The 27000-nt window shown below is 41.9% G+C and overlaps 1 protein-coding gene across 11 annotated transcripts in view; it reads right to left on the reverse strand.

Annotated features, from left to right (window-relative positions):
- Pasi1 (septate junction component pasiflora 1) overlaps positions 1-25302 on the reverse strand; it is an 84944-nt gene extending 59642 nt beyond the window's left edge. For 3 of the 11 annotated variants that reach the window (XR_013494911.1, XR_013494910.1, XM_078191891.1), the window contains exons 1-5: positions 25073-25277; positions 24886-24985; positions 24632-24819; positions 24508-24558; positions 24320-24411 (exon numbers count right to left, since the gene is read on the reverse strand). Coding sequence is in view for 9 of the 11 variants with exons in the window: in XM_078191891.1 (XP_078048017.1) it covers positions 24328-24411; positions 24508-24558; positions 24632-24819; positions 24886-24985; positions 25073-25159 (510 nt within the window). In the remaining 2 variants the exon portion in view is untranslated. Of the gene's footprint in view, positions 1-13646; positions 14255-16107; positions 17163-23670; positions 24412-24507; positions 24559-24631; positions 24820-24885; positions 24986-25072 lie in introns of those variants that run through there. The other 8 variants (XM_078191887.1, XM_078191883.1, XM_078191889.1 and 5 more) reach the window with 7 other exon arrangements.
- Positions 25303-27000: the final 1698 nt, after the last annotated feature.

The raw sequence follows: 27000 nt of genomic DNA on the forward strand, positions 1-27000 counted from the left end.
TTGTTTATTTGTGGGTGCACACGCCGTGGAGAGGACTGACGGTCGCCGACGGACGCGGACGAGGACGCGAACGGGTTACGGGACGAGGAAGCGAAACAAACGGAAGCAACAAACAACGGGCGGTCGGTTTTAACGAGGCCAACGAGGGAAACTTTTCTGGATTTCTTGCGGGGCGCGAGTGCAGCTGCCCCGCGACCGCGATCGTTGGAATTCACTCGGGAAGGTGCGTGGACGTGTCACGCCGCGCCGGACAGGATAATAAGTATTTGTTGGAATTTATGATGCAGCGCGCGCACCGCGCGCTTTAAGCTGCCGAGAAGGGCCCGCATTGTGTCGCCGCTCGGACATTGTCGAGTTTTTAAGAGCTGCATAATTACCGTCAAATATAGTGATTATCGAAAATATTCGGGCCTTGTCGTGTTACGTGCAGATGGTCTTAACGAACTGTTGCACCTGCTTTAATCGAATCGCGGTGCCATTTAGATGCCCCTGCAATCCTCGGAAGACGATCAATCTGTTACTGGCTGTCTCTTAAGCATTCTCGTCAGTCAATTTAATGTAATTAGCTCCTTGACGTACAATATCGTGTCAGACTCGTTGCGAACAATTAGTACAGATGTTGCTTGGTTCTCTTAAATCGAAATAAAATTCTACCGTTCTCTTATCGCTAACGAACGGCGTTCAATGAATATAAATGGGACGATCTGTGTCGTCTAAGAATTTATTAGCGACGAACGAGTGTTAATCAACGCAGCGTTAATCAACGTGTGAAAGAAATCGTAGTTGTTAAGCAGTAGCGAGTAATAGTTTCTCATGTAGTTTCATTTAAGCGATGTAAAGTCTCGCCGTTTGAGAGTATAAACCCGTTGGAATAATTATAAACGCTACCGTATGTTTATAAAAATTAAGTTTGCCGATTCAACTGATAGAATATATTCCACGAAAATAGCCCCAAGCCTCAAAACAGAAGCGATAACAAGTACAATACATAACACGAAGTTCATAAAAAAGGTTAATGCTTTCAATTGGAATTGCATGTTGAAATAATACTGTGCGTTCCGTGGGAACGAGTAAATTGCTTCTTAAATTCAGATGAGAAAAGCTGCATGAAATGCAGCGAGCACGATCCGATTTCCGTGGGAAAGCCAGCCTTTGTTTGCTCATCCATTTTCTGAAAGTGGAAGAACATTTACATGCGGGCGGATCTAAAGCGTGATATACGCGAAGCGTTCGTGGGAAGAAATTTCGTTTGACGCGTCTGGATATATTTCTTTTCCCATGTTTCACCTTTCGCCAACCCTCTTAACTTTAACCTGCTCGGCCATCTCGCTTTTCTGCATTGTCTCGTTTCCTGGGTTCATCAAAACTGCATTGTGCGAGGCCACGGTCCGCGACGTGTTTGCGGACGAGCTGTCGCCTCGATTGCTCGAGACAGGGGTAATAATAGAAGTGATATCAGTGGCTCAGATCGACTGTTACACGCTAAGAAGATCGCATTATGGCGTGGGTAACGAATACACCAAATTACGAGAACATTTCCAAGCGCGCGAGAACACTTTAACATAGAATTCAGTGACGATTTTTCTTTCAAACGTGGTTTAAAATCAGTAGTAGAATATAATTTACGCTTTAAAAATAGTCGGGTAAAAAATGTGCAAACGAAAATGTTTTGCCTATAAAATGTAACCGAAATTGAAATTTAATTCGAAGTTAATATCATATTTAATTATATATACATGGTTTTCTTAATCCTCGCACTAATTTCATGTAAACTACAATATATAAAATTATTCTAAAGAAATATACTCTTTCTAACATCTTACTATAAATATGTCATACTATAGCTTGACATCAGTTTCGTTCGTATTATTTAATTGTTTGCTTGCATTCACATTTATTAAAAAAGATTGCAGTGCAATCAAGTTGTATGATCGTTCAGACGTTTCCTGCGTTCAGCACGACAAAAGGTTTTTGTAAAAAAATTCATTCCGCTCGTTTCGTATTAAAAGAGTGATAGCCGCTGAAAGATAATAAGACAGGTGACTCGTATGCTATACTTCGTATAATATAACAGATTGAACAAAAAGATGTCGACGCTCCCTCGGAAGAGAGCGGCGTACACACATCGTCTAGGTATGTATAGGGAGTACTTAATCTTCTTGTGGTACGCAATTATTCTAATGAAGGGACCAGACGCGACTGACATACGAAGAAGAATCTTTGGTCATAGGGAAGCCAGGGGTGGCTACAGACCCCCGTTGTTTTTCAATGCGGCGTTCTCCGCTTGTTACGGACTATCTCATGGATGATTTGTAACAGAACTGATCTACATATAATTTTGCCCCGTAGGATTCAACCGTTTCATTGGAAAATTGGATTCATGAGATATTCGAACTAAAACGACCGACTCTGCTGTTTGAATAATCGTCGCATCAAATAAATGAATGCGATCCAGGCGATAGACTAATTTTGTTGCGACAAAGTCACTAATTTATACGGCTGAGCAACGAGCAACATCTACTTCTCTGTTATCAAATTATTCTCGGCACGAGGAACGATAATCGACATTTGTATTCATTAATTATTATGTGCGTTACGAAATTATTTTCGAAGAAACAAACGTATAGTACCTAATTTGTTTAGAGTCCTACTGTACGTCTATTTCACGGGACATACACGCTGAAAATAAGTTCGAACAGCATAGTCGGATAAAAAGCTCATCGAAGGTTTGAAAGATGATCATAGAGAGCTGGATTACGCATCGTTCGGAAGAAAAACACTCGGAACGATGAACAGAGACTTTTAAAGCGAATATAATGTTACTTCATCATCGGCTGAGATCGGTCAAAGGACTACGTCAGATTTCGCTCCAGAACCATGTGTGGCTACTTCATCTCCATCTCCTTTTAGGCTTAGGCATCCTCTTTTGCATTGCGCAACACGCATGCGCCAGGAAACATGGAGACTCGTTCACCACCGACCGTGTCATACATCAAGAATGATTTTATTGATGTTCTCCAATGACCATAACTTTCAACACATTCTAAAAGGACAGTTATATCGAAATCACTGTACTAAAAACGTACAATTCACGGACACTCTAAGTTCCATCGAGCGTGTGTCAACGTCCTCACACCGTCCGTAAACGTGCACACTTTTACGCTGCGATATTAAAATGCTCTCCGACGAACACAGGTTCTACCAGCAAAGTAATTACGTTGTGCAATTGAATTGCATAGACGAACGAGATTGCAATAGCAATCTTCTTCAAGCGCAGCACCACTCCGTGCCCTAATTTCCATAAAACAGACACACGCGTTGTTTTCAACGAGGCAGCATCGTTTCTGTTTCGATTAGTTTACACGGGCTGCGTTGCATTGTTTTCTCAGCGTCGTTTCGTTTCCGCGATAATTGCAGCAACAAGGCTCTACTTAGCTCGGGCCATCGGACCCTTTAAACTAACCCTGCTCCGCTGCCCGTGCTTCTCCGTGTCAGTGATCTCTCTTTGTCCTTGGCGCACCGAGTGTGGGAATTTTACGGATGATTCAGAACCATGCACGATATCAAAAGCGACCAAGTGCGAGTGCGTCGCAGAAGCTGACTGCTGTTTCCATACAATTTAATATGACGTCGACTGACAGACGTGGCACACATGGCAATTCCATTTCGGAGTGACGCATTTCCGTTCAGTCGAATGCGTGTTAGAACGTTTAGAAGTAATCTAAACTAATATTTCTAATAGAAACGAAATGAAATCAATTTTCTACCTATTTTCTTTTCCATAAGATAATCGATAAAGGATAATGTATTATTCTTACGTTTATCATGATAGGAATATGCATTACTATGCATCTTTTATATTGCACTTTCTTTGAAATATTTGTACAGTTCTATCCGACAGCAAATTATCCGGATCAAATAAACAGACAAGTATCTTGATTCGTGTTATTGCCATCGACGAAGACGCGAATCGGATGCAATTGAACGGTAGGGAAGGACCTAACGTCGCACATAGTTGCGACGTATGAATTTCAACCGATGAGTCGCGGAGAGGGGATGCTGGTGGAATCCACGTCGCGGAGGAAGGCGTTCGCTTTTGAGATGATGTGTTTGATCCGTCGCTCGATGCCCGTCTACCGAATCAACAGACCGTATTGTCGGACATTTCGTTTAATCCCGGCCTTCACAAGGAATAGCTCATAATTAACTAGTCGCAACGAGGTGTGAGTCAGAACTGACGGCGGGAGAATCAGTCGGACGCGTTCCACAAGTTTATGTAACCCGCGCGCCTTTATGTAGCAGACAAGCCTTTCAAGCAACATTTAAACGAGCCAACCGTGAAACCTTTTTACCGTGGCTCGCCCATGAGAGACGGTATCGCCGAAAAAAAGTGTGCAACATGTTTGCGGAGAAAACCACTGACACTCGTCCACCGATTTCATACCGAGTAGCACTTAATTACACGCCGCGACGCAGGATTTCAGCATGGGGTACACCGGCCATGCTAATGATAAGATATGTACAAATGTTACGGTTATTTCGACGCAGTCGGCTATACTCGTTACTTTGTGCTTCACGGTGACACTCGGCTTGCACCGTTTTCGTTTCGCGTTGCTATGGGGTACTAGAGTCTACTGTGGCCGGGGACCAACCGCTGTGCCTTTCCTTTGTTTCCGAGCGTAATTAAATTTATATTCATCGAATAAGACGTATTCAATTAGGGTGGTCAAAAATAAAAGGAAATACGACGTGTCTCGTTCGATAAATATAAAGTTAATTACGTCGACGATCGTCCCAGATTTCGAAGGTTCTCGAAAGTCATCCCGGATATTCTAGCATGTTCCAGTAATTGACGGTATTTCATCGCCTGACATCGTTATGCCGATGCCACATGACATGACATGGGGGTTTGGCTTGCGATGTCTCAACACCGAAGATTACACTGCGCCTTTATATCGCAGCCGCAAAGAGGAATTTTCAAAGTATTGTTTCCCTCGTTAACTCGCGCGTGTTAATCGTTGACTAGCTTGCCTATTTGCCCCGAATCTATCGAATCATTCGCTATTCAAGTTCATAGTATGTATCTTCTATTATAATGGACGAGTACCGTACCAACGCCTAAAATGTACTCTGCAGCCTTGACCCCACGACTGATATAGCAGGCTTCGTGAAACAAATTGAAATGTATAAAACTCGATATCCTTGATTACCCTTCTCCTCCGAGATAGGGTCGGTACCGACCACCCACGTGCACCTCTCTTTATGTCCCGATTAATTTACGACTTTAGATATCCTCCGCAGCCACCATACGATTCTCTGAATTTCATTGTGTCACGTCAACTTAGCCCTGCTCTGAAAATTTCTATGAATCTGGAGATTATTCAGTTTGTTTCGATTGTTGCACCCTACTCGATACTACAAAAATGTGCGATCGAATTGTGGAGAAACATAGGAAAAAAATATGAGATCGACTGTTTAGCTCATGGACGACGAACACTTTTGACAATCGTACGTTCTGTGATCACACCACGTACGATCGTTTCTATAAATGTATCTGCTAGATACATTAGTATTTTTATCAGTCCTGATACAAAATTTACTGGATTTCATTAGTAAGAACGGTAATAATTTAATGGCGATTTTAATACCCTGATTCGAAATAGTCCCAGGATCTGAATTGATTGCAAGTACGATATAGCCGGAATGTGCAATTTGTAGCAATATTAAAAAGCTTCGAGTTACAACCCTAGACGGCAATAACAAGCCATTTATGTACGAGAGACCGAAACGTTATAATTTTTGCACGGTCTCATCGCGTGTTCGCGTTGGATATTTTCTTACCGAAATGTCCGGCGCAGAATAAAGTGTCGCAGAGCAAAGAGAAGCGAGAGGAAGACGGTGCCGAGCGATTCCTCGAACGGCACTGTGGTGGAACGCGTTCAGCAATTAGTCTAACAGCGGGCAGAACGAGACAGCGATTTCGATCCGAGAGCGACAAAACTCGTTTCCCTTCGGAGGCTCCGGCAGCTTATCAGTTTTCCGTAGGCAGTGCGGCACGTCCGCCTGTCGCTTTGTGTGGCTCTTTACGCCGCAGAGAGACCACAAACGCATGGTGTCAGTGTCCCATTGCGTGAGATAATGCATTGGGTTGCCAGCGTACGTCTACGCACAATGGCCTCGACAGCTTTTGTGACTTTGTACGGTCCCACCATTTGGCCTCCTTCGGCCGATACAAACGCTGCATAATAATATCATACAGGCACGACCGGCCCGGTGAATCACGGCGGTTCAACGACGACAAACGGAAACCGAATGTATTCGGATATTGAGTCATTAGCTGCTTGATCGATGAGTACTCACCCTTCCGTCCACGACAATGACGAGTCGCCGATACGCGTTCCTTTATTTTGCGATTTTTCCTGTTTTTATAGCGCGAGAATCTCTTAAATTGCATTGTATATTACAGTCGTGCTATGTTGAAAACTTCTCGTTGACGATTCCAAACGTTAAAATATTTCTTACGATTATAGTGAAATGGGAAAGGTTTTTTGAATATCATTACTAACCCCCAACCAATGAAACAAAAACCTGTCTCGAGATCGTAAATACATGGTGACAAAAATATGGTGACATATCGTTCAAAGAATCGACGGGCAATAATCAGTAATATTGAAGAAAAATCGTGGCGAACAATATTTCTTTTTGACGAAGCTCCGCGGTCTATCGATTACTTCTCCATTATGATTACGCGCGGATGTTATCTCGGGCAGCTGCAAGCCGACAAGCAATTATCGATTTCACGAGGGAAAAAAATTTGCATGCGGGACCTTTAATTATAACGCTTGTAAATATCATCGCGCTTCGCAGCTCGGTCTCGGCGATCTGCGTTCCTGGAATACCGTCACCGATCGTCGTCAGATTGTCTGACGCTGCCGGATTATAAATCACTCGGCCGTTTCGAGGGCCGAATTAAACACGCTGGAATGCTATAATTCGATTCTATGGATTTAAAGGAGGGGTCCCCGGCTGACCAAGCTCCTCTCAAAACACCGTGTCGGTATCCATATTAATCCCATGAAATATCCCGGCCGCTGCCCGGCCGTCGCGCTAATTAACATAAGCTTTTATTCATTGACAAATTCGAGAAGGCGCGGTGAACTCTCCCGTGGATAATCCACGTGTATTATACCGCGACGGGCACAGACACGGTCGAAGTGTTAATAATCACGGCGAACACTCTGTTTTTTGATAGCGTCGAAGGATTTCTTAGAAGCTAGTTCCGCTGTCGCGAACAAATTAGTGGGATCAAAGCCGCTTTGTGTTAGCCGACCATTTAAAAACGTTCCAAGTCAAAGTGTAGAGTGCGGAGTGTCTTGTCTTACAGTGCTTTTATTATTTCGCTGACAGTCGAGGCGGCAAGCCGAGCGAAATCCGTGTTGCTTTCGCATCGTTAAACAACGATTGAGCGATTATTGTCCGTTTCGTTAAAAAAATGTCCGCAAGGTTGGAAGAGACGCGGGTTGGCAGAGACGTTCTTTCTTCAATAATTTCAATAAGCTGAGTTGGATCGCGATTGTCTCTCACTTCGAATGAGGTACGCGTTAATTAAGACTTGTCAATGTTTAGAGATAATATTTAATTAAATAATGTGTAGTAGAAAGATTTTCAATTCTACGCATTAGCTTTATTACCTCGTTGCAAGTCTTAATTCTACTACCAAGTAATTGTTACGGCGTCTTCAGCAGCGAAATTATAGTAGCCACCGAAATGGTTCCTGGCCAGTCTGGCGATCGGTAGCGGAGTGGGTCGTTATCCGAAAGACAATGATAACATCGTCACCGGCATCGGGGAAGGAAACCGCAGACATCGAACTCATTAAGCGGCATCCGACTTTCATTTATTCGGCTCGTTGACAATCCGGTTGGGGTATTATGGCGCTGTTTTCGAAAGTGGATCGCGTGAGCGCAGGTGGTACCGGAGCCTCTCTACCTGTCGTACGTGCGCATCCCGAAAGCAATTACGGCCGAATGAGTAAATTTCGAGTGCGATCGTATCTCACTCGCCGCTTAGCGTCCACCGGCGTCTCCCTCTTCTTTTTTCTCCCTCGCGGGTGCGCCTCCGCCGTTGCGTTGCGTTGCGCGTCCGTTTCTCCTTCGCCGCGTCCTGTTGTCTTGCGATTCCTTCAACATCTCTCTTTCTCTCCTTCTCTCGCCGCGCCGCGCCGCCCTTTTCCCCGCTCTCTCGCTCGTTCGCTCTTCCACTCTTGCTTCGTTTGCTCCTTCTCGAGGGAATTCAGGTTTGGGCGGTCGTAGGAAGTATTGCGACTGGGTGGTCTTTCCAGTGGCTGCATTGAGACGTCAGCACCGAAGTAGCCTGGCCGAAACCCTTCATCCTGGTGTGCGTGATCCCCGAATCCACGCCGACCTGGTATCTCGTTCAAAGGAGCACCGGCCATTTTACGTATAAACGCCGAAGATCCTGTTCATGGAAGAACATTATTTCCACTGGTTCGTGAGCTGCTTCGTGAGCTGCTTCGGGGTTGCCGGCTGCTCTTGTTCACTCCCTTGCGTAATTGCTCTACCGTGATCACCGCGCGAAACAGCCCCTTTGAATTATACTTTGCCTTCATTCTCGACTGTTGCGCTCCTCTTGGAACTTTGACTGGATTCACGGAGGCTCGCGATGCCTTGCTCGTTCATCCCTCATTTTCCTAGACTATCGTTTGTCCCTTGGCGATCGTTGCAAGCAACGGGCGAAAGGAAAAAATTCGTTTTCTAGACTCTCTGTCATTGAAAGTGACGAACAGAGCACAACTTGTCAAAATCAAAATGCGCGAGATGTACCGCGCGCAGGCGCGAATGCAAAAAAGTATAGTGCGAAATAGAATACTAACTAGAATCGCGTCGGATACACGGAAATGCAACAGAGAAAGTAGTCATTCTGGGAGAATTTAAAAGTCGAGGCCGATGACAGGTGTGTAGTATTGTCGGCGGACACGAATCAAATGAATGGTCACCGTGCGGAGCGCATTAAGTAACGCAGTCTCGAATTCCGTGTCCGATCAATGTAGAACAGTTCCTATTCCCACGACGGCGGTGCGACGAAGGGTTCAGAAAAAGTGGAACTTCGGTATTTCACTTGTCTCGGCGTAGGAAACTGCAAGAAGTAATTGGCGGTGCAAATGACAGGAAATTCTTGGCATTCTTCACCCACGACCTGAATTCTAAGACTCATAAGCAGTTTCCTTATTTTATCACTCATCGAAGGTTGCAGAAAAATGACATACAAAACAATCACGGCGTTCCAATTATCAACCTACCGATAATGAACTAATGGTACAAGACATTTAAGCATTAGAAGACCGAAAAGCCAATGTAATGGCTCGAATAAATTTTTGAAGAAATAGCTCACACACATACAAAATATTTTGCATTTTTCTATACATATTTTGGCATTGTGTCCTACAGAAAAAGAAATTAAAATGTAATATGACGAAAACTCTATAAATACTTCGTTAACTATTTTTAACAAAAATACAAAATATGATTTGAACGCTGTTAAATATACCTATAGTCCTCACGTGACAAGAAGATACCTTTGTATCTATATTTCCTCTCTTATCAGGTAACCCCCTACCGCAACTAGTAAAAGATATCTCCATTGCCAAGTAACGCTCACCTCTGCTGACGAGTTATTGAATTTCTTGTTGATTTCAATTAGTTGCGATTTTTCGAATCTCTAGGCAGTCGATGTTAATTTTTATAATGAATTTATCTCTTCCACGATAGCCTTCTGATATCTTTTAAATTTCCTATTCGTGTCACAAACACTCGACAAAGCATTTATCTACTTCCTGTTATATAACATTTTAAAAGATACGAGATATCGCGTATAATAACTTTTATAATAGAACTGTCGTTTACACGTGGAAACTTACCGGTTCTCTACAGTGTAAAATCCTTTAAAGCCAGCATGGTTAACAAGCATATGCTAGGCAACACGTTGACGAACTCAGCCGTTAACCAATGTATCAGATTCGCATACGTCAAGCAGCTTGTTAACGAATCTAAAAGTCGTCGAATCTGAAATTCTTACTGGAAGCGTCAACGCCCCGCGGATCGATAAGTGCCGAATAAGATCGAATATGTTAACTAGAACCGATCTACATGTATGCTAAGCGAAATGTATAAGGCTCGAGCGATTGCCAGGGATCTCGATCTTGATCGGCTCCGACAGTTCGAACGGGCCCGGTCGCGCCGTACGGTCTCGACGCGACGGAACACGGCCCGAATCCATCGGCATCTTTCTCTTTGCTTAGCGGCGTGATGCTCAGGTGTGGTAAACTCCCATGAATCTATTTGCAAGTGAGAACGAACAACGTGTCCGTGTGAACAAAGAACCGTCGCCATTCTGCTCGCGATACCTCTTTGAAAATTCTTCTCGACGAGTCGGACATGCGACGAGGCTTACAAATGAAATCGAGAGTGACTCTTGCATTACACATCGACCGTCACCGGAAAAAGAATTTCATATTTTCAGCACACGCGTCGGTTTCGCAAAGTCTCGTTTAAAACGAAATATTAGCAACTGACGAACATTTGTACCCGAATCAATTGAGGAAGCCACGAAGACAGCAATTGTCTCGTACAAAATCCAGGCTTATTACTATGACTTTTGCTCTCTTGCTACATTATGACTGCTAAAATGTTCGCAATTTCTTAGTCAACGTTACATTGCAGGGAGTATTAAAGAATCTTAGAAGATAATTTAATTATTTCGTGAAAATGAAGTATTGGTATATTAGTGAAGGAATTTCAAAATATAAAGAAGACGATTACTTTGCAATGATTTTTGAAGATATCTGGCATTTGTTCATCGCAAAAAGTTAGCTGCAGCAACTGATTTATTTCGAACAATAAGCTATAAGTAGCTTGAGATAATGCTGATATTTTACATCGACATACATCGGAGTAGACGAAGGAGAATGCAGGAAAAGAAAAAGACGGAGGAAAAGTACGGGTCAGCGAGCACCTAAATTGCTTTATTTCGCACATAAACATCAGCACTCGCGCGGAGAACCGGTCTAATGAACGCCACCGTACGATTCCGCGTAACGGGCAGAGATATCCGATTGTTATTCCCGGTGAAAGACAAAACAGGGACGAGAGGTAACGCGAGTATCACGCGCAACATACTCGTTGCTTCTGCTCCTGCTTGCCCCCGGGGCAGTTCCGACGTCGTAACACACGAACGAAGCAACGCGGCCGACTCCGTGGGAAGATAGAATTGGGTTAATCTTACGGACGGCTGTGTTTCGGCGGATAAGGGGACTGTCGCGATCGGCCTACCCTCTGCATTTGTCAAAGTCTACCGGATACCGAGCGGTGCCGGTCCGCTTGAAAAATGAGCGGACGCGTTTGGAGGAAGACGCATGAAACGCGACCCGGTAACCAATGCTAAATACTTCGCCGACACTGAATTATGCAAACGATTCGCGGGCAACGCGATGCGGTGCCGCCGAGACGCCGTGCCCGGTCATTGCTTGCGGGAATTTGCTACTGGAAACTTGGAAATTGGGTTACCTAAGAAATGCGTTGACCGTTGCAGAAAGATCAAAACCGACGGGATCTCAAACGTTCATACAAAACTGATTCATTAACGACCGTTCTCAATAAAAATAGTTCAAACATGATAATAATTATTTCGTTCGAAAGCAAATTGCAAGCTGCTTTGCTACTGCGAAAATCACTTAGCTTTCGAATAATTTTCCATTTTTCGATTAAATACCAAAATGATATTGAATTGTAGACTATGTACATTCCCAGGATTTTCACAAAATAATTGAAACAACTAACTTTTACTTTATTTCGCGTTTGTCATTATTACGAGAGCATAAACTGTGCTAAATTGCAAGGCATGCATAATTTAATAAAGAGCTTGAATACAGTGAACAGGAATTTATAATAACAATTTTATAAAATTCGAGATAACGATGTCAGAACAAATTATTGCCAGAAATGCATGAAATTCGCAACCTAATTGTGGGATAGAAGGAAGAACCAACGGCGTAGATCGGAAAGCAACGATCAGGATTGCGAACGAGGCAAGGTTCACGGTGCGGCATCCACATTTCGTTTACCTGAACGTGTACTGGGAATACGTGTGCCTGCAGCGGTGTATGCATCGATTCCGCAATGTATAGATCAGCCTATTATACCGTGCCGTTACAGTCGCCTTTAACGTGCAAACACGAGACGAGGAGCTCGTGACATTGCACTGTCTATGATAATACGACACGTGAACTCTATAATCTGGTTTACCAATGGCGGTATCGTTTGCATGCGTGCAATACGGCTCTCCCGATGGATCTAACCGTGTCAGGGATCTGGAATTTTTATGGGAATGCCTGCGACCCGGTTCGAGCACCCAGACGCCCCAATTGAATTGCTAATCAATTAGAAGAACTTTTTTTTACAATTTATTCGCTCGCGTAAGAGGAATGTTTGGAACAATTCGATATGGCACCCTGGAATGCGATTATGAAATTCTCGGAAGCATACGTGTCTAATATATCAATTTTATTAATGTATTCTCATGTTTTAGAACTTTCTAACCGAGTTAACGACGTGGTCGCAATTATCGGCCATAGGGCGGTGCTATTTTAATTGGAGAACGCGTGTCATCCGTGCGTCTAACCACCGTGCGTAAAATTAGCGCGTCTAGCGCAGGGTTAAATTAGAATTTGAAAGATGTTTTGTATTTCACAGCGTAATTTTCCCGGTATAGCTGGATGTAGATGCGGGCAGTGGCTTGTCCGCGAATAGCTGTTCAACTATGACGACTGGTCAAACATTCGCATTTATCTGGTAGCATTGAAATTGATAAATGAACTCGGTTGACATTGTTAAGGAATTAATGTCTGCAAAGCTCTCCCCTATCTTGCAATTAATGCAGATAAATTTCATTTTGCAGACGAATATGCGGTTTATACATCTTCCAATTAGCATATTGAATAACATTAACGAACCGATACAAATGGTTTTAAAGAAATACGTATTCATCTCGATCGTATTCTAAAACCCTCGCGATGCGCTCGGACCACACACGCACAGCAACAATTTTCAACGCACGTGCACCCCCCGTATAATGACACACCATCCGCAAACATAGTAGCACTAACGCGGCGTGACAACCCCTGACATGCTATGATTTTCATAATAATAGGCATTTTAGGGATACGGTGATTAATAGCGAACCATCCCCTCGCGTTCTTTATCTTCAGCATCCGGAATGTTGTGGGAACATCTGCGCATCTTTCACTTTCCCATTTCGAATTTCAATTGAGATTTAACAACGCAGTAAAATAAACGAACGAAGTTCCACAACACTGTTAATTTATTAAAATGATTCGAAATATTAATTTATTTTTAACTCATATTTTCTTTCAACAATTGATTCGAAAAATATCTATCTCGCACAACGATCCACATTGTATATATTTTTATACATTGTATACAATAATATGAGTGTTCTTGCTATCTTCGATAGATTTTTAAATTCTCAAAAATCCTGCGAGCATATTAAATTAATATAGATTGTTCGGAGAGTGAGTAGATGAATCAAAGAAATTTGCAAACGGATGTACATCGTCTGTTAAACTTTCGTATGGCGGTGCCGGATCGTCGACACACCTTGAAATTAATTTCCACGGAGACGAGGCGATATCCTACGCCGAGGAACAGGATCGTTTCCCGACGCTGGACCGAGCCGGGAATTAATTGGACGTGGTTTTAACTTTACTACTGTCACTATTATACGCCCTTACGTCGACTGAAAGAGCCGTGAACCGAGCTGCTCGTACAAGATAGTTAACGATTAATACGATCGCTCGTATTTACCGGCGCGGCGCGGCGCGGCGAGGCGCGTGTTTCACACGCCGACTGGCTAGACGACGCTAATTACGCTATCAAGTAACGCGAGGGAGTCGCGCACCGGTCGCGATAATTGCATCTAACTCGCCGCCACAATTGCTCCGAATTCGCCCGTTTTCCGTTGCTTTCCTTTCACAGCTGCGCGCCTTTTTTTGTTCGTCCATCTGCGTCAACTTGCGGCCGCCATCAATGTTAACGCGGTGGCCTCCGTACTTGTTGGCTCCATTGAACGGTCAAAAAAGTAGTTGCGTTCATGGTGGTGTCGGTATACAACACAATAAGACTACCGATGGTCGTTTGCCGCAATACATCCGGTGGGGTTGCTGAAAGTTTTTCGAAAGAAAAATATAGCAGAGGATGCGAATTTTATATGCCATTGTTTCTTGCTCTTGAACACAATGGAGGAGTAAAACCTAAGATCAGATCTAATAATAGTCTTTGCGAAGCAACCTCGTATTTTACATAGTGTTTGCTTTCGATCTCGTTGTATAATAACACGTACGCCGGGTGACCTCGTACTTTGACATTTTGTCGACAATTTTCTCTACTAATTACAATCTAATCGCGACGACTCTTCCGTACACTCAGATTCTAATCGCGTTAAAATTTTTGTATGGGTTCATTGTTTAATTGACTTAAAAAATTGAGTTAGCGAAACTTGAATCAATATCTGTTTACGCAATGTTTTAATTAAACCGACGATAACGAGTGTCCTACGTTGTCATTCTCCAATTTCGTGTTTGGCAAATCCAATTTCCTGCTGACAATTAAACTTGAAGTGCATTCTGCACTTCCTGGCGTGTGTCATTTTTCAAGGATAACGAACAATTGTTTTCAAAGCCGGATTATGTAAAGAGCACTAAACTCATTGTCAGTCTACCTTGTTATGTAAAGAGGGGAATTAAAACTCATCGTCTGTGTGCACCGTGGACGTTGTGTTGCAATGGTATTAAAACCAAGGACATTGTGTCTCTCAATTGATCAGAGAATGAAAGTTTGTTAAACATTCGTGTGCCCGTTTGAATTATATGTAATCGTTGGTTTAAATATTTCCTCCTCTCCCAGAAACTGTCTAAGATGAGTCACCCAGTATATAGAGCGAACATTACGATGAACAGGTCGATATAATAATATAATATTACAGAAATGTTCCAATTAATGAACAGACACGGATGCGGCATGTCGACTAATATGGAGCCGGACTGCAGGCGGCGGTTGCAGTTTGCGCAATACAGGATGCACTAATATGGTTCCAGGGGCTCCGATAGAAAGCGAGATACATACGTTATGAGCCCGTCTCGGCCTCTTTGCATACGCGCCTCGTGTGCGGCTCCGGCAAAAATCACCGTTGATTCCTCAAGAAACCTCTTTCCGTGTTTCGTCGATCCGCCTCCGTTGTCTCGGTCCCCGTTTCTTACTCCCATTTCAGCTATTTTACCGTAATTTTCACGCAAATCATACACGGCGAACGAAATCCTGCACGCTGGATGCATCTCTGATTCGATTTCTCACCGCATTTCCATGCTTTTCACTCCAGTCGTGCGTTTTCCTTTTTAGAAACAGAGACATTTCAAATTTCGCTCCAATTCACGAATGTAACATATATCGTTCGAATATCTTTTTTAATATGAATACAAAAAGTATTAATCAAAAGATTTTGATTTTATTTTATATTACATTATACGTATTATCATTTTAGATTTATTTCAAAATAAGATTAAATAAATAGAAAAAAAGACGTTTCTTATATTTATTATTCTATCCGTACATCTACAGTTCTAAAGTTAAGATTTTTCCTTTATATCGCACAAGCAGTATTTTTTAATAAGAGAATATGAAATATTGAACAATAAATTTTCAGATATTTTCATCAAATGCTCTCGGATCAAAAGTACCATTGTATCTCAGACTCTCGGCTGCTAACATCGTTATTGTACGCGGTATATCTTCATCGTTCTAAAAAATAGACGAACGTGTCAAAAAGAACGGCCCTTTGAAAAATGTTTGTTCAACATTGTGCCTTCGAGCGGCCATTGTCAACGTTCTCGACGGTCGAGAAAAAATGTGTGCACAGCAGATTATTGCTGGAGTGTTTTCTTAAAAAAGTTACCTGACCTTTTCCCGAAGCTATAGCTTACAGAAGATGAAATCGGTCCGACATTTCGTGAAGTGTTATTTTTTTCCAAAGGAGATCGAACGATAAATACTGAACTTCGGGCTGTGCAGCTTTCAACCGGCGAGTCACGATTTAAAATTCAATCTACAAAAAATATCGGAGAACGAGCAATCACGGTGGTCATTTTAGGATCGAGTAATCTGTACTACCAGCCAGGCACCGTGTTATTGTTCTCTTGCATCTCGAGATTAGATCAGAATATTGAAACACATCGTTAGAAGGGTATTCCCCTTTCGAAATCTGCTTCGGACATGTACTTTTAACATTTGTATTAATAAATTAAATCAAATATCTTAAAAATTATTCGATTCGCATATTTGAGTGCATGACCTTTTACAGGTTACAATCATTCATTCGATATCGATGACACTTCTTCTAAGCGCTGTGACTTTCATTGTTCTCGTTCGAAGCAGCAGTTGCGTCCACATCGATCGAGTATCATTTCTAATTATTCTAGGAGGAATACTTGGTAAACAAAGTTTTTATATTCTGTCTGCGTATCAAAGTCTGTAAGCGTCCATCGTCTCATAAACTTAACTCCTGTAACTTCCAATCAGGTATTCGTGTTCGATTCGGAATGGTTTTCATAGCTCGTCGAGCGCATCGGAAAACTGGAACAAGTCGAGCATCGCCCAAAGTGCTTATATGACCCAGTTACGCCTATCTCTCGACAAAAACGTTCGCCACAAAGTGGCCGCCCATTTAATAGGCAGCATATTTGTTAACACAGGCGACGACGCATTTACCGCGGCTTTTCTTCATCGTCTCGCAGACGTGCGCCGCGCATCTTCAAAGCCTTGGCGCCTGGTAACCAACAGAAATATCATAGTCCTCGACAAAGCGGTGTCCCTGGAAGAAATAAGTGGCTCGCCCAGCAACATTGCGCGCCGAAAACCAAATTTAACCCTCGCGGTGGACGGATGACGAGCTTCAAAGAGGAAAATCCGGCTCGGACCGTGAAAAGATCGTCCCCAAAAATAGGAGTTCCCGCTTGTAAATCTGCGTATGGAGCGGCCCGATTGCCTTGCCTCCCTCCCTCGCGGCGCTGGGCAAAACTGGAAGACAAAAGGAGGCTGACAATATGTGAGCCGGGGCTACGGCGACGGCGGCGGCGGCAACGACGACGGCGACAGAACTGTCGTGCGACGAAGTGAACCGAGTCAACGGCCCGAAACAGCGGAAAGGGGCGGAAACGGCGGGCCGCGCATAAATAAGCTCTCGGAAACCACAATGCATTTGCGGAGAGACGTTGCGTGTGGGCAGAGCTCGTGCTACGGTACGAGTCTCTCGACCTCAAAATCAATGTGAAACAATTTGACTGACGACCTCTCCTGTGACACGTCGTAAATCATAGCTGCATCGAAGGAGACGCTCGCTTCGCGTGTTCCTCTATGCTCTCTGTCGCGCTAGAAAGTAGGGAGTACCGCGAACGTCGCGTTCCCTCTATTCGAACGGAGATGGTTTGTTGGTATTTCGTCGCGAGTGTTGACAACTTGGACAGTTATCAGCGAAACATGAAAATAACAGAAAATTCTTACAATTAATTGGAGAATGAACGTTAGATCGACAAAATTCTCGAGACTCGACGTTCAGCAGTTCGTCGGTAACAAAGTATCGCCCTCCTCTCGTAAGACATTACTGCGCCAGGCAGACGTAATTGGTAGTGGACGTAAGAAAAGATTCGAGATATTATTTTCAGAATTACTATACGGTCTTATGCGTCTCACGTTCTAGAATGTGTCTTACATAAGATTCTTATGAAACCTGTTTCTTTATTTTTCTCATCATGAATGAAAGTACGTTCTCGCACATAAGAGGGTACCGTCAGCGGATCCAGGAGTCTGTTTACAGTAAGTCTTTTTAACGTCTTTTTAATCTCTCGCAACGAACGAGACGATCGACTGGCAGAAGAGCGGCACTGTCCACATACGGTGTCCATCTTGCTGCACCGTTGGCATCGGCGAGGTGCCCGTGCATGTCGCAATTGCAATAAAGGAAGAACACTCGAGCCGAGGTCATTTTCCCAGGAAAAAAACGTGCCGCGTCTGCTAGCATTTAATGCGTGACTGTATTGACGTCATCGCGGATTTACGGAGTCGAAGGTAGCAGAACGCGTGGTCAAGAGAGTGTTTATTTACGGAACGGTGTAGATTCCTCCGAGCGACAACAATGGCACTAGATTCTACATCGTGGGAGTTGGTGACAACGGCAAACGCGGCAGATGTGCTCGCCCAGAATGTTGAAGAACGTCGGCGAGTGTACGAACACAGCGTGGGACTTTAACGCGGTTGGCAATTGTTTGTTCTGTTCGGTATACAAAATAACGCGTAGCTATAACGTCAGAGAATACTGGCAAGTGCGGATAGCACTCGCGCAAACTCTGCGATCCTGGCGAATGCATGTAGCAGTGGTACAGGTAACGGGATTTCAGTGAATGTAATTGACAGTCGTTTACGTTGCAAGACGCGATCGTGTACAGGTAGCAGACGTCTAGACGGCAGACGTTGATAGTTGCAAGTAGCACTAGTCAACAGTGGAAGCAATCGTCAGTGTCAAGAGAAGGCAGCGGCGCGGCGAGGGCCACAGTGTGGCAGGCGAATAGGTAGCCAACTCGCTGTCAACGAATAAATTTTACCTAGTAGCGGTGTTTCTCCGGACAATATTAACATCGTTTCCTTTTGTTTGTTAAGATTTATTTTGTTACGTTTCTTCGGTCTACCCATTTTTACGATCGAACACTATCTAAATTAAGGAAACTATTGGAATGTACCTTGATCACTGAACAATCTCTCACAAACTGAAGTGACAAGCAATTTTATAAACTACGTATAAACTACATATAAACTACATATAAAATATATAATTATATAATGTATAAATTCTACATCAGTTCTATACATTCCGCTACACATTGTATAAGTCAAAATCAGTAGAACCGACAAAATATTTCCATATGTAACACGAAGTACGTGTTGTCGATACATGTATAAGAGAAAATATTGTCTCAAAAATCGCAGTTTTATTCTTTCCAGTAGCAAGCGCTCGAACACTTTCATAAATCGTTTCGTGAACGTGATTCAATGGAATTGAGTAGTGCACAAGATTAACATCACAATATTATCGCGTTGTCCCGTTTCCGAACGATTCGAATGCTAATACCCAACAATTTCACAATATCATCGTAAATACCTTTGTCAGATAAAAAGGGGGAAAAAAGAACAATAAACTGGAACGACAGCGGAATCGTTGAGATCAGCATTGAATACACGTCGAGAGAAGGGCTTTCACGGTTGTACGTCGCACAGGTAGCGCTTCTTCGGGCCTCGGTCCTCGGTGGTGGCGCGCCGCGCCGTTTCTTTCCCGATAGCTCTACATACGCATACAGTCGCATTAAATTGTAGGCGGCACGGAAGTGCTGATAAGACTGATATCGCGCATGAGGCGTCCATAAATGGCGTGTAAAAGTATGAATGGAACATTCTTCTTCCACCGATAAAACAACGAGAAAATGTTCCGTGGCTCCTTTATAGTCTCGTTTGGAATCGCATAACCACGATTTCGAAGGCGTTACGAGCCGAGATTCGATTCCGATTAAACTCGCCAAGAAGTCAGTTTTGCCAGCGAAATTACATTTCAATGAGCGCCATTACGAGCTACTTTCTTCGTGTAATGCTCCATTCTATTGGATTACAGTTCACTGTAGTTACCAATCTTAATCGATATTAACTCCATTTCATTTTGCAATCGTTACTCACGTTCGTGATTTAGAAGTCGAGCATTTTTCCTCTTTTAGGAATTGTTTTCTGTAATTCTCATAAAAATTACCGCTCACTGTGTGGCCACAGAATGTTTAATGTTTAGTACTCTTTCTATGCGAAATCACCGTTCAGTACTTTTTATTCGACGAAAATGTCTTCTCTAAAACTGTACATTAAAGAAACTAATACATATAAGGGGTGGAGTTGATTTCGTATCAATACCTTGTATAAAAATATCGTTACCAATCATCGGGAACCATGATTAACGTTTTTCACGATTAAAGAAAGTGTACAATATGTTAAATGCATTACACGCAGAATGTGAATCGCGTCACATTAACGACTTCGGACATTTTTGTCGCCATCAAATATCCCCGGCAAACGAAGCAGAAATGCAGAAAAAGTTGATCGCCCCGCGTAGATCACGTTCAACCGCTTCAATTTCGAGTAAGTGTGGTCGAAGCGATGCTTCCAGATAGATCGTTCAATTAGCGAGGCAAGAGATGTAACGCGCGCGTTAAGCAGCAGTAGACGTCCGCTGGTGTCGTTGAGACGGAATCGATATGAAATAAAGAAGCGGCGGCAACGGGTACTCGTATCGTTGTAAAAGTCGTTATATAAGATCGTTCAAGCATGAAACTTTGAACCAGTCTAGAGGCGCGCGAAGGAAACGCCGCGCCGAGCCGCGCCGCGAATTCTAACGATGACACTCGCTCGTTTCGTAACTTCGCTGTCCGCAGATCCGAGGTGTCAGATAAGCTTTCAAGACTGAAACTTTCGCTGTCCACTGGTCACGGCACGCGTAACGAGACGCGACAGAGTTAATTATTGTTTCAGTTATTGCTGGAACGGCGGACGCGCTCGGACTTGTCCCGGCGTGTTCTAAAACTGCGGAACACGCGTACGATAAATCACTTAATGCGTCTACATTCGCGCGAAAACAAGAATGAAATCGCCGCTGGAAGCCGGCCGGTCGGCCGGCCGGCCGCGTCGCAAGATAAACCGTTTTTACGGTGCATTTGTTAATAACCGGGATATTTTAGTTGCGCGGAACGGACGACGGAATTTTTCCCCCGGCAGGGTTGAGCCGGCGCGAGGCCGTGGCCGAGGCATGTAGCTAGTTAACGCAACGCTGATTGCGATACGCGGCGCGCACGCAACGACGCGTTTCTCGCTTTACGTGCGCGCGACATAAACTCAATCTGACTCGGCTTCTTCCATCTGCGCGCGACTCGCTCGTGATCTTTTATGAAAGCATAATGCAGCGGATCCACCTCGGGATACTTCACAGTCATTACGAGCGATTCCGTTCCTTTTACCTCGGCTCTGTGTCCCGCCGTCCCGCCACCGTGGGCCTTTCCCTCTCCGTCCTTTTCCCTTGATTATTCGCGGTTCGCACGGCGGAATCGTAAATCGCGAAACCGGCTTAACGAGCGGTGGACGAGTCGTGAAACGGCCAAGGCGAATCCCGAGGCACGGGCAAACGCGCGCGACGCGCCGCATCCGATCATCGATCGGTCGTACCGATTATAATTGCACGAGACAAGGGTTAGATCCTTCGGGCACCTATCTGCTTACGCTCTCCTACATTTCGGAGATCCTTTCCGATGAACGCCCTCGAGTCCTTTCACTTTTCTATCATCGAAACGCGGACACTGATCGATGCAACGGACCGGTAGTACGATCGGAATTATTCGAACAACTATCGATAAGATTTAGACCGATTAAATCTCCATATTAAATTGCCTTTTTCACGAGCCAGATGTAACAGAAATAATTCAGTTTCGGCGAGAATTTCTGCATCGAGCCAAATATAGAGAAGATGTTCGTGAAAGCGGCAACACGTTATATTCTTTAATAAACTGGACACGGCGCCGTTATAAATTCAAATCGATATTGTACAAATGTTTATAGACGCTTATACGATCATCGGGGATCGATTGGTCGGGGTGTGGTCGCTCGGGAAGTGAAAGTATCGTCGTGACAATAAAGACTGCACGTTATTATGCCTACCATCTTTTACGAAACCATTGTCGACAGACGAAAGTCGCGTTGAAAAAAAGGCCGTGGTTGTAAATTTCATTCGTACTATATTTCGTTGACGTTCGCCATTTTGATCTCAAACGGCAGTAAAGCAAAACTTTCTTTACTTCGTTTGCATACAATTTGACCACTGTACGCGTAGTTTACGACTGACAGTTAATTAAGGCTGAGAATATTTCTAATCTCCAAGGTGAAAAGGTAAATTAGGTCTACAATTGTGGACAATTAATATTATTGCGAATATTAAAAAAATGTTTCTTCTCGTGGTGGATCAACATAAACGCTAGTCCAAATTCAAATTCAACTATATGATAAAATTTATGCATTTTAATACATTTTATGTTATATAGAAAAAAATTTATAAAAGACCATTGTTAAAAATTCTGTGTATATTTTTTACCCTTCATTAGACATACTAACGTTAAAATGGATGTACGAATGGCTATTCGAATGAAAGGAATGATCACGTGTAATGATTTATATCTAAAGCCAATAAGAGGATCTAATTTCATTATGAACCGATGACAATAAATAAAACTTTCACAAAAAGTTTTACGTCATCGTCAGCGATTGTGATCTTCACTTTTATGAGCGGGAGCATCGCTTCTTGAAAATTTGTCAAGCGCACGCACTCTCTCCCGAGGACAGCTGGAGTTGCTAATTACATGCAAGATACGAAACATTTCACTGGTACCGGTCCATTAATATTGACTTCGACAGACACGAACACGGTGGTCCACGAGGGAGGATTTCTCGAGCCGTCATTAATCTCCGTATCAGGAACAGTACAACTTGAGAGACTTAGAAAGTACCAAGTTTCTTCTACCAACACCGCGCCTACGATCGCAAAGTCCGATTAAGAAAAATTTTGTTCTTGACCTTATCGTTGGATAACATGCAGTGGAAACTATAAATCATTTCAACTGCGCTAATTGAATGATTATTCGTATTTTATCCGCTTGAAACGAAAGTAACATAAGTACACTGCGTTCAATACTCTTTACGTTTACTAAAATTACATTGTAAAATATGTCTCCGAATTTCTAATTAGAAATAACAATAGTAACTACTTTTATTTTTTCATTGTATAAAATATTTAAAAATTCATTACGAATGCTAACAAATTGTTTTGTTTTTCTTGTAATTAGTGTTGGATATTGTACCACTCGTAATACTTGAACGGACATTTTATAACCAGAATTGATCTTTTGAAGTTATAGACTCCGATTCATTAAATATTTTTTTGTAATTATTCTTACAGAATGTTATAGAATTAAATACTATGAGAGATACCAGTAAATGCATCTTCGCGCCATCTATGGTAGTCCGTGCCAAATTATAATATAAACTCTGATGATATTAACGCAGCGAAGGCAAAAGTAGCACCGACGTGGTATATGAGTAGATTTGATACTGCATAAACGATATCAGCATAAACGAGGTATACCTTGTGAGAATCGAGTATTACGTATACCTCATTTGTATTATGGCATGTTTTAGAATCGGAAGCTACAGATTCATACAACACGTTTCAACATTTAATCTATCGATTTGTACAATTAAATTGGTGCACTGGTTAGTTTCCTTGTCAAGTAAATTGTTACAAATATTAAATAATTGAAAATAATAAAAAGTATCGATCTTCGTCGATCACGCAAATCATCGTTCATCGAAGTTAGTGAGGGAGGTAATCGACATTCTCAATTACCTGAGGGATTACTGAATTCTTAATTGTGTCATTTAAATTTATTTGGTAATTTATTCGTTTTCATTTAGAAAAATAATATGAAGTTATTTTTCGTCACACGACATACAGCGAATAATCACATTCGGGTTTCGGATAGTTGTGCGAAATACAGCTAGATTTGTCGAATCCTTAAGTATAAATGACAGTAACATTTGTTACTTGACTCTATCGAAGATTTTCTAGACATACTAGAATACTGGAGTATCTATGTTTCATATAAAAATGTATTAAATGTGCATGCACTATTGGTTGTGTAAAGCAACCAACTACAAAAATTCCCTATTATATAGATTTGTTAACAGAAGTATAAAGATCTTCGAAATTTGGACGGATGTTTTCTTAGACCAATATCAGTCTTCCGTTATGAAACGAAAATCCTAGATCTTCAAAATCTAGGACCAATTGTACATTAATGACACTTAAGTATGGTACTTATGTGTTAATAATATCAATAATATTATATATACTGAAATAAATTATAATAAGCAAGTTAGCATGGCAGATGTTCATGGTTATGCTTAATTTATACTACTGTAAATAATGGTGTCGGTTTGGCTAGCCTTCATAAAAAATATATAAAATAAAATCTGATAAACTCATCTCTAACAACATTGTATCTTACTTTGGTGCCAATCAATGTACTTTATGTCTCGAAAGTACTTACACAAGTACTTAGGGCCACAACAGCTCTATATTTGGAGACTGCAGCTTTTCAAATATTTTGTACATAGACAAAACAACGAACCAACAATATACCTACAAATAACATTGAGAGAAAGTAGAAATATACCACTATAGATATGGTCTCAGCTTTTAGCGGATGTTACATGTATTAATCTTAATTATACTTACATTATACGACATCCAAAGCCATAAACACATTGCTGCAAATGCTGCTTCAAGCTGGAAGAGATAAATACCAACACATTAGTTTAGAAAATCCTGAAGTCTACTTCTGATGCATTTAAACACTTACATAGATATAGTATCCTCCCACGAGCCAAAGCCCAAAAACTAATTCAAAGGTACACGCGATGAACCATAAGATAAGCCAAGGCAACAACCAGCCTCGTATTCTCTCCCTTACTCCATGTACCATTAATATTGATGATATGATGAGAAGAACAAAGTAAGCGATGAAAAAGCCTCCAACAACTTGCATTGCTGAAAGAAAATACATATAACACATATTAATATTATAGATATTTTTATATATACATTACAACTTACATCCTCTGACATCAGCCTCGAATAAAGGATTATACAGTTGTGACGAATCTCCTCCTTGCAACTGATAGGAGACTAGTGTAATAAGGATTATACAGATTGCCTGAAAATGAACAATTAATTGTACATCATTGAAACATTGTAAATAAAACATTGCAGCTATAGAAAATTTATTTTACAGGTGACATACAATTGTGTAAAATGCAATTGCTTTGCATCCTGTCTTGACACTATTAGTCCAAACAAATGGTGACCAACACGATTCCAAAACTGCCATTTTTATTCTGCAGAAAAACTGTCATATATTTTTTAGTCACTACAAAATACGAATTACTAAACTAATATTAAACACCCACTTGTTGTTAGTGTATTAAATGCTTGGGCGTCGACGCGTCGACGCGCAACAGGTCTGCCAACTCTGAGGGCGGTGAACTATGGTACTAACTACTAATGGTTAGAACTGGGATCCGAAAGTTTGTGCGCGACTAAATTATGTGCGATGTGTAAATTGTAAATTAATTTAATTTTAAATATGTATACTGAGTTTTATTCGTGTTTCCACGCTATCATTTGTTCAATATTGAGTGTTTCAAAATTAATTAAGATGCAAACTACAATCGAAGAGGAAACTTGTCCAGAAACTGACTAACCAGAAAGGAGTAGGAGGCAAGTATGAAGTTATACATACATACCATGACTAATAACAAACTAAATATAAAATAGTTCAATAGTGGGTTGAATTTTGAATTATTCATATTTCTAACTATGATTGGTGGATATTCATAACACTTTCGAAAACATTACTGTTCTCAAGCCGTAAAAATGATTACATATGCTTTTAATTTTGAACATTTTGCACGCTACTGCCAACAATGAGCCTTCTGACAAAATTCTAGATTTATTTCGAATTATTTGGAAATTAAATAAGGAAAAGATAACTAAAGGAATTAGTTGAATATTAAAATGTACACATTCCAGCAAATTGTTCTTGTAAATTAATTGATCAAGTTCAGGTTCATGCTTAGACAACAGTCTTCACATAAAATAAATAACTCTTGCATCAATTACAAAAGAGAGGGACCAAATGGAAATTTCTTTATTTAACCATTTGAATAAATTGGAAATAATACTAAAAACGTGAGCTTAGATACTAAAATATCTACTAAATACCAAAAACGTTGCTAGAAGAATTTCTAGATAATATTATATACATTTTGTATTACGCAATGATGTTGACGTTAATAATGAATGACCAAGGATCACTGTAATTTAATAAAACGCACCGTGACAACGCATGGCTAAAAATATTGCAGTTAACATACGCGTATTAGCAGGAGGCAAGCATTGTCGGTGATTAACCCGTAGAAAATGTAGTCCAATGGTTTCGAATTACCTGGTTGCGGTTTCCGCGGCGAGCAGCCATTTTGGTGCCGCAAAAGAAAATAAACCGCCTGAAACCAGATAAGATCTGCGACTGATAATGCAGTCATAATGAAAAACGAGCCCTGTTGGATCCATTGAATGTTCGGTCACTTAAAATTACCTGTACTGCGCGAGGATAGGGATCTCCGATCTAATTGCACGTACGCCGGTACTTATGGTTCCGGAACTTGCGAAACAATGAAGTTATAAGCGTGATAACTAAGTCCACGGAAGAATCCGTTAGCTTTCTAAACCCACACAGAGGCTTACCGTAATCTCGAGCGGAGGAGCGGAGAAAAAAAATGCCTCTCCGTGCAATCTAATTGGAAGCAACGCATTTGTTCTAAACTAAACGATAGACGCTCGGTGAATCTTCCGATAGAAACTTGCTATTGGAATGCCAGGATTCTGTACTATACAATTCAGTGGAACGCGGTGTAATCCATTCGATGGTTTTAAATTCCCATAGTCATCGAACACAATAGCGCACTTCGTAATGGATGGACCATTCTCCGGGACAATAAAATTGTAGGGTATCAACGTAATATGCTTACCGTTTTCGTCGTGGGAATGTTTGGACTTCGTATCACGGGCACAGTAGAATTCATTTGTGCAGTAATTCAGTGAAGGAAACAGCTAGAAGCGATCTAATCGATGTACAATTAATTTATTTTGTTTTCTAATCGAAATGAGTAC

This window comes from Augochlora pura, chromosome 10 (assembly GCF_028453695.1).
Source record: "Augochlora pura isolate Apur16 chromosome 10, APUR_v2.2.1, whole genome shotgun sequence".
NCBI classification, from domain to species: Eukaryota; Metazoa; Arthropoda; class Insecta; order Hymenoptera; family Halictidae; genus Augochlora; species Augochlora pura.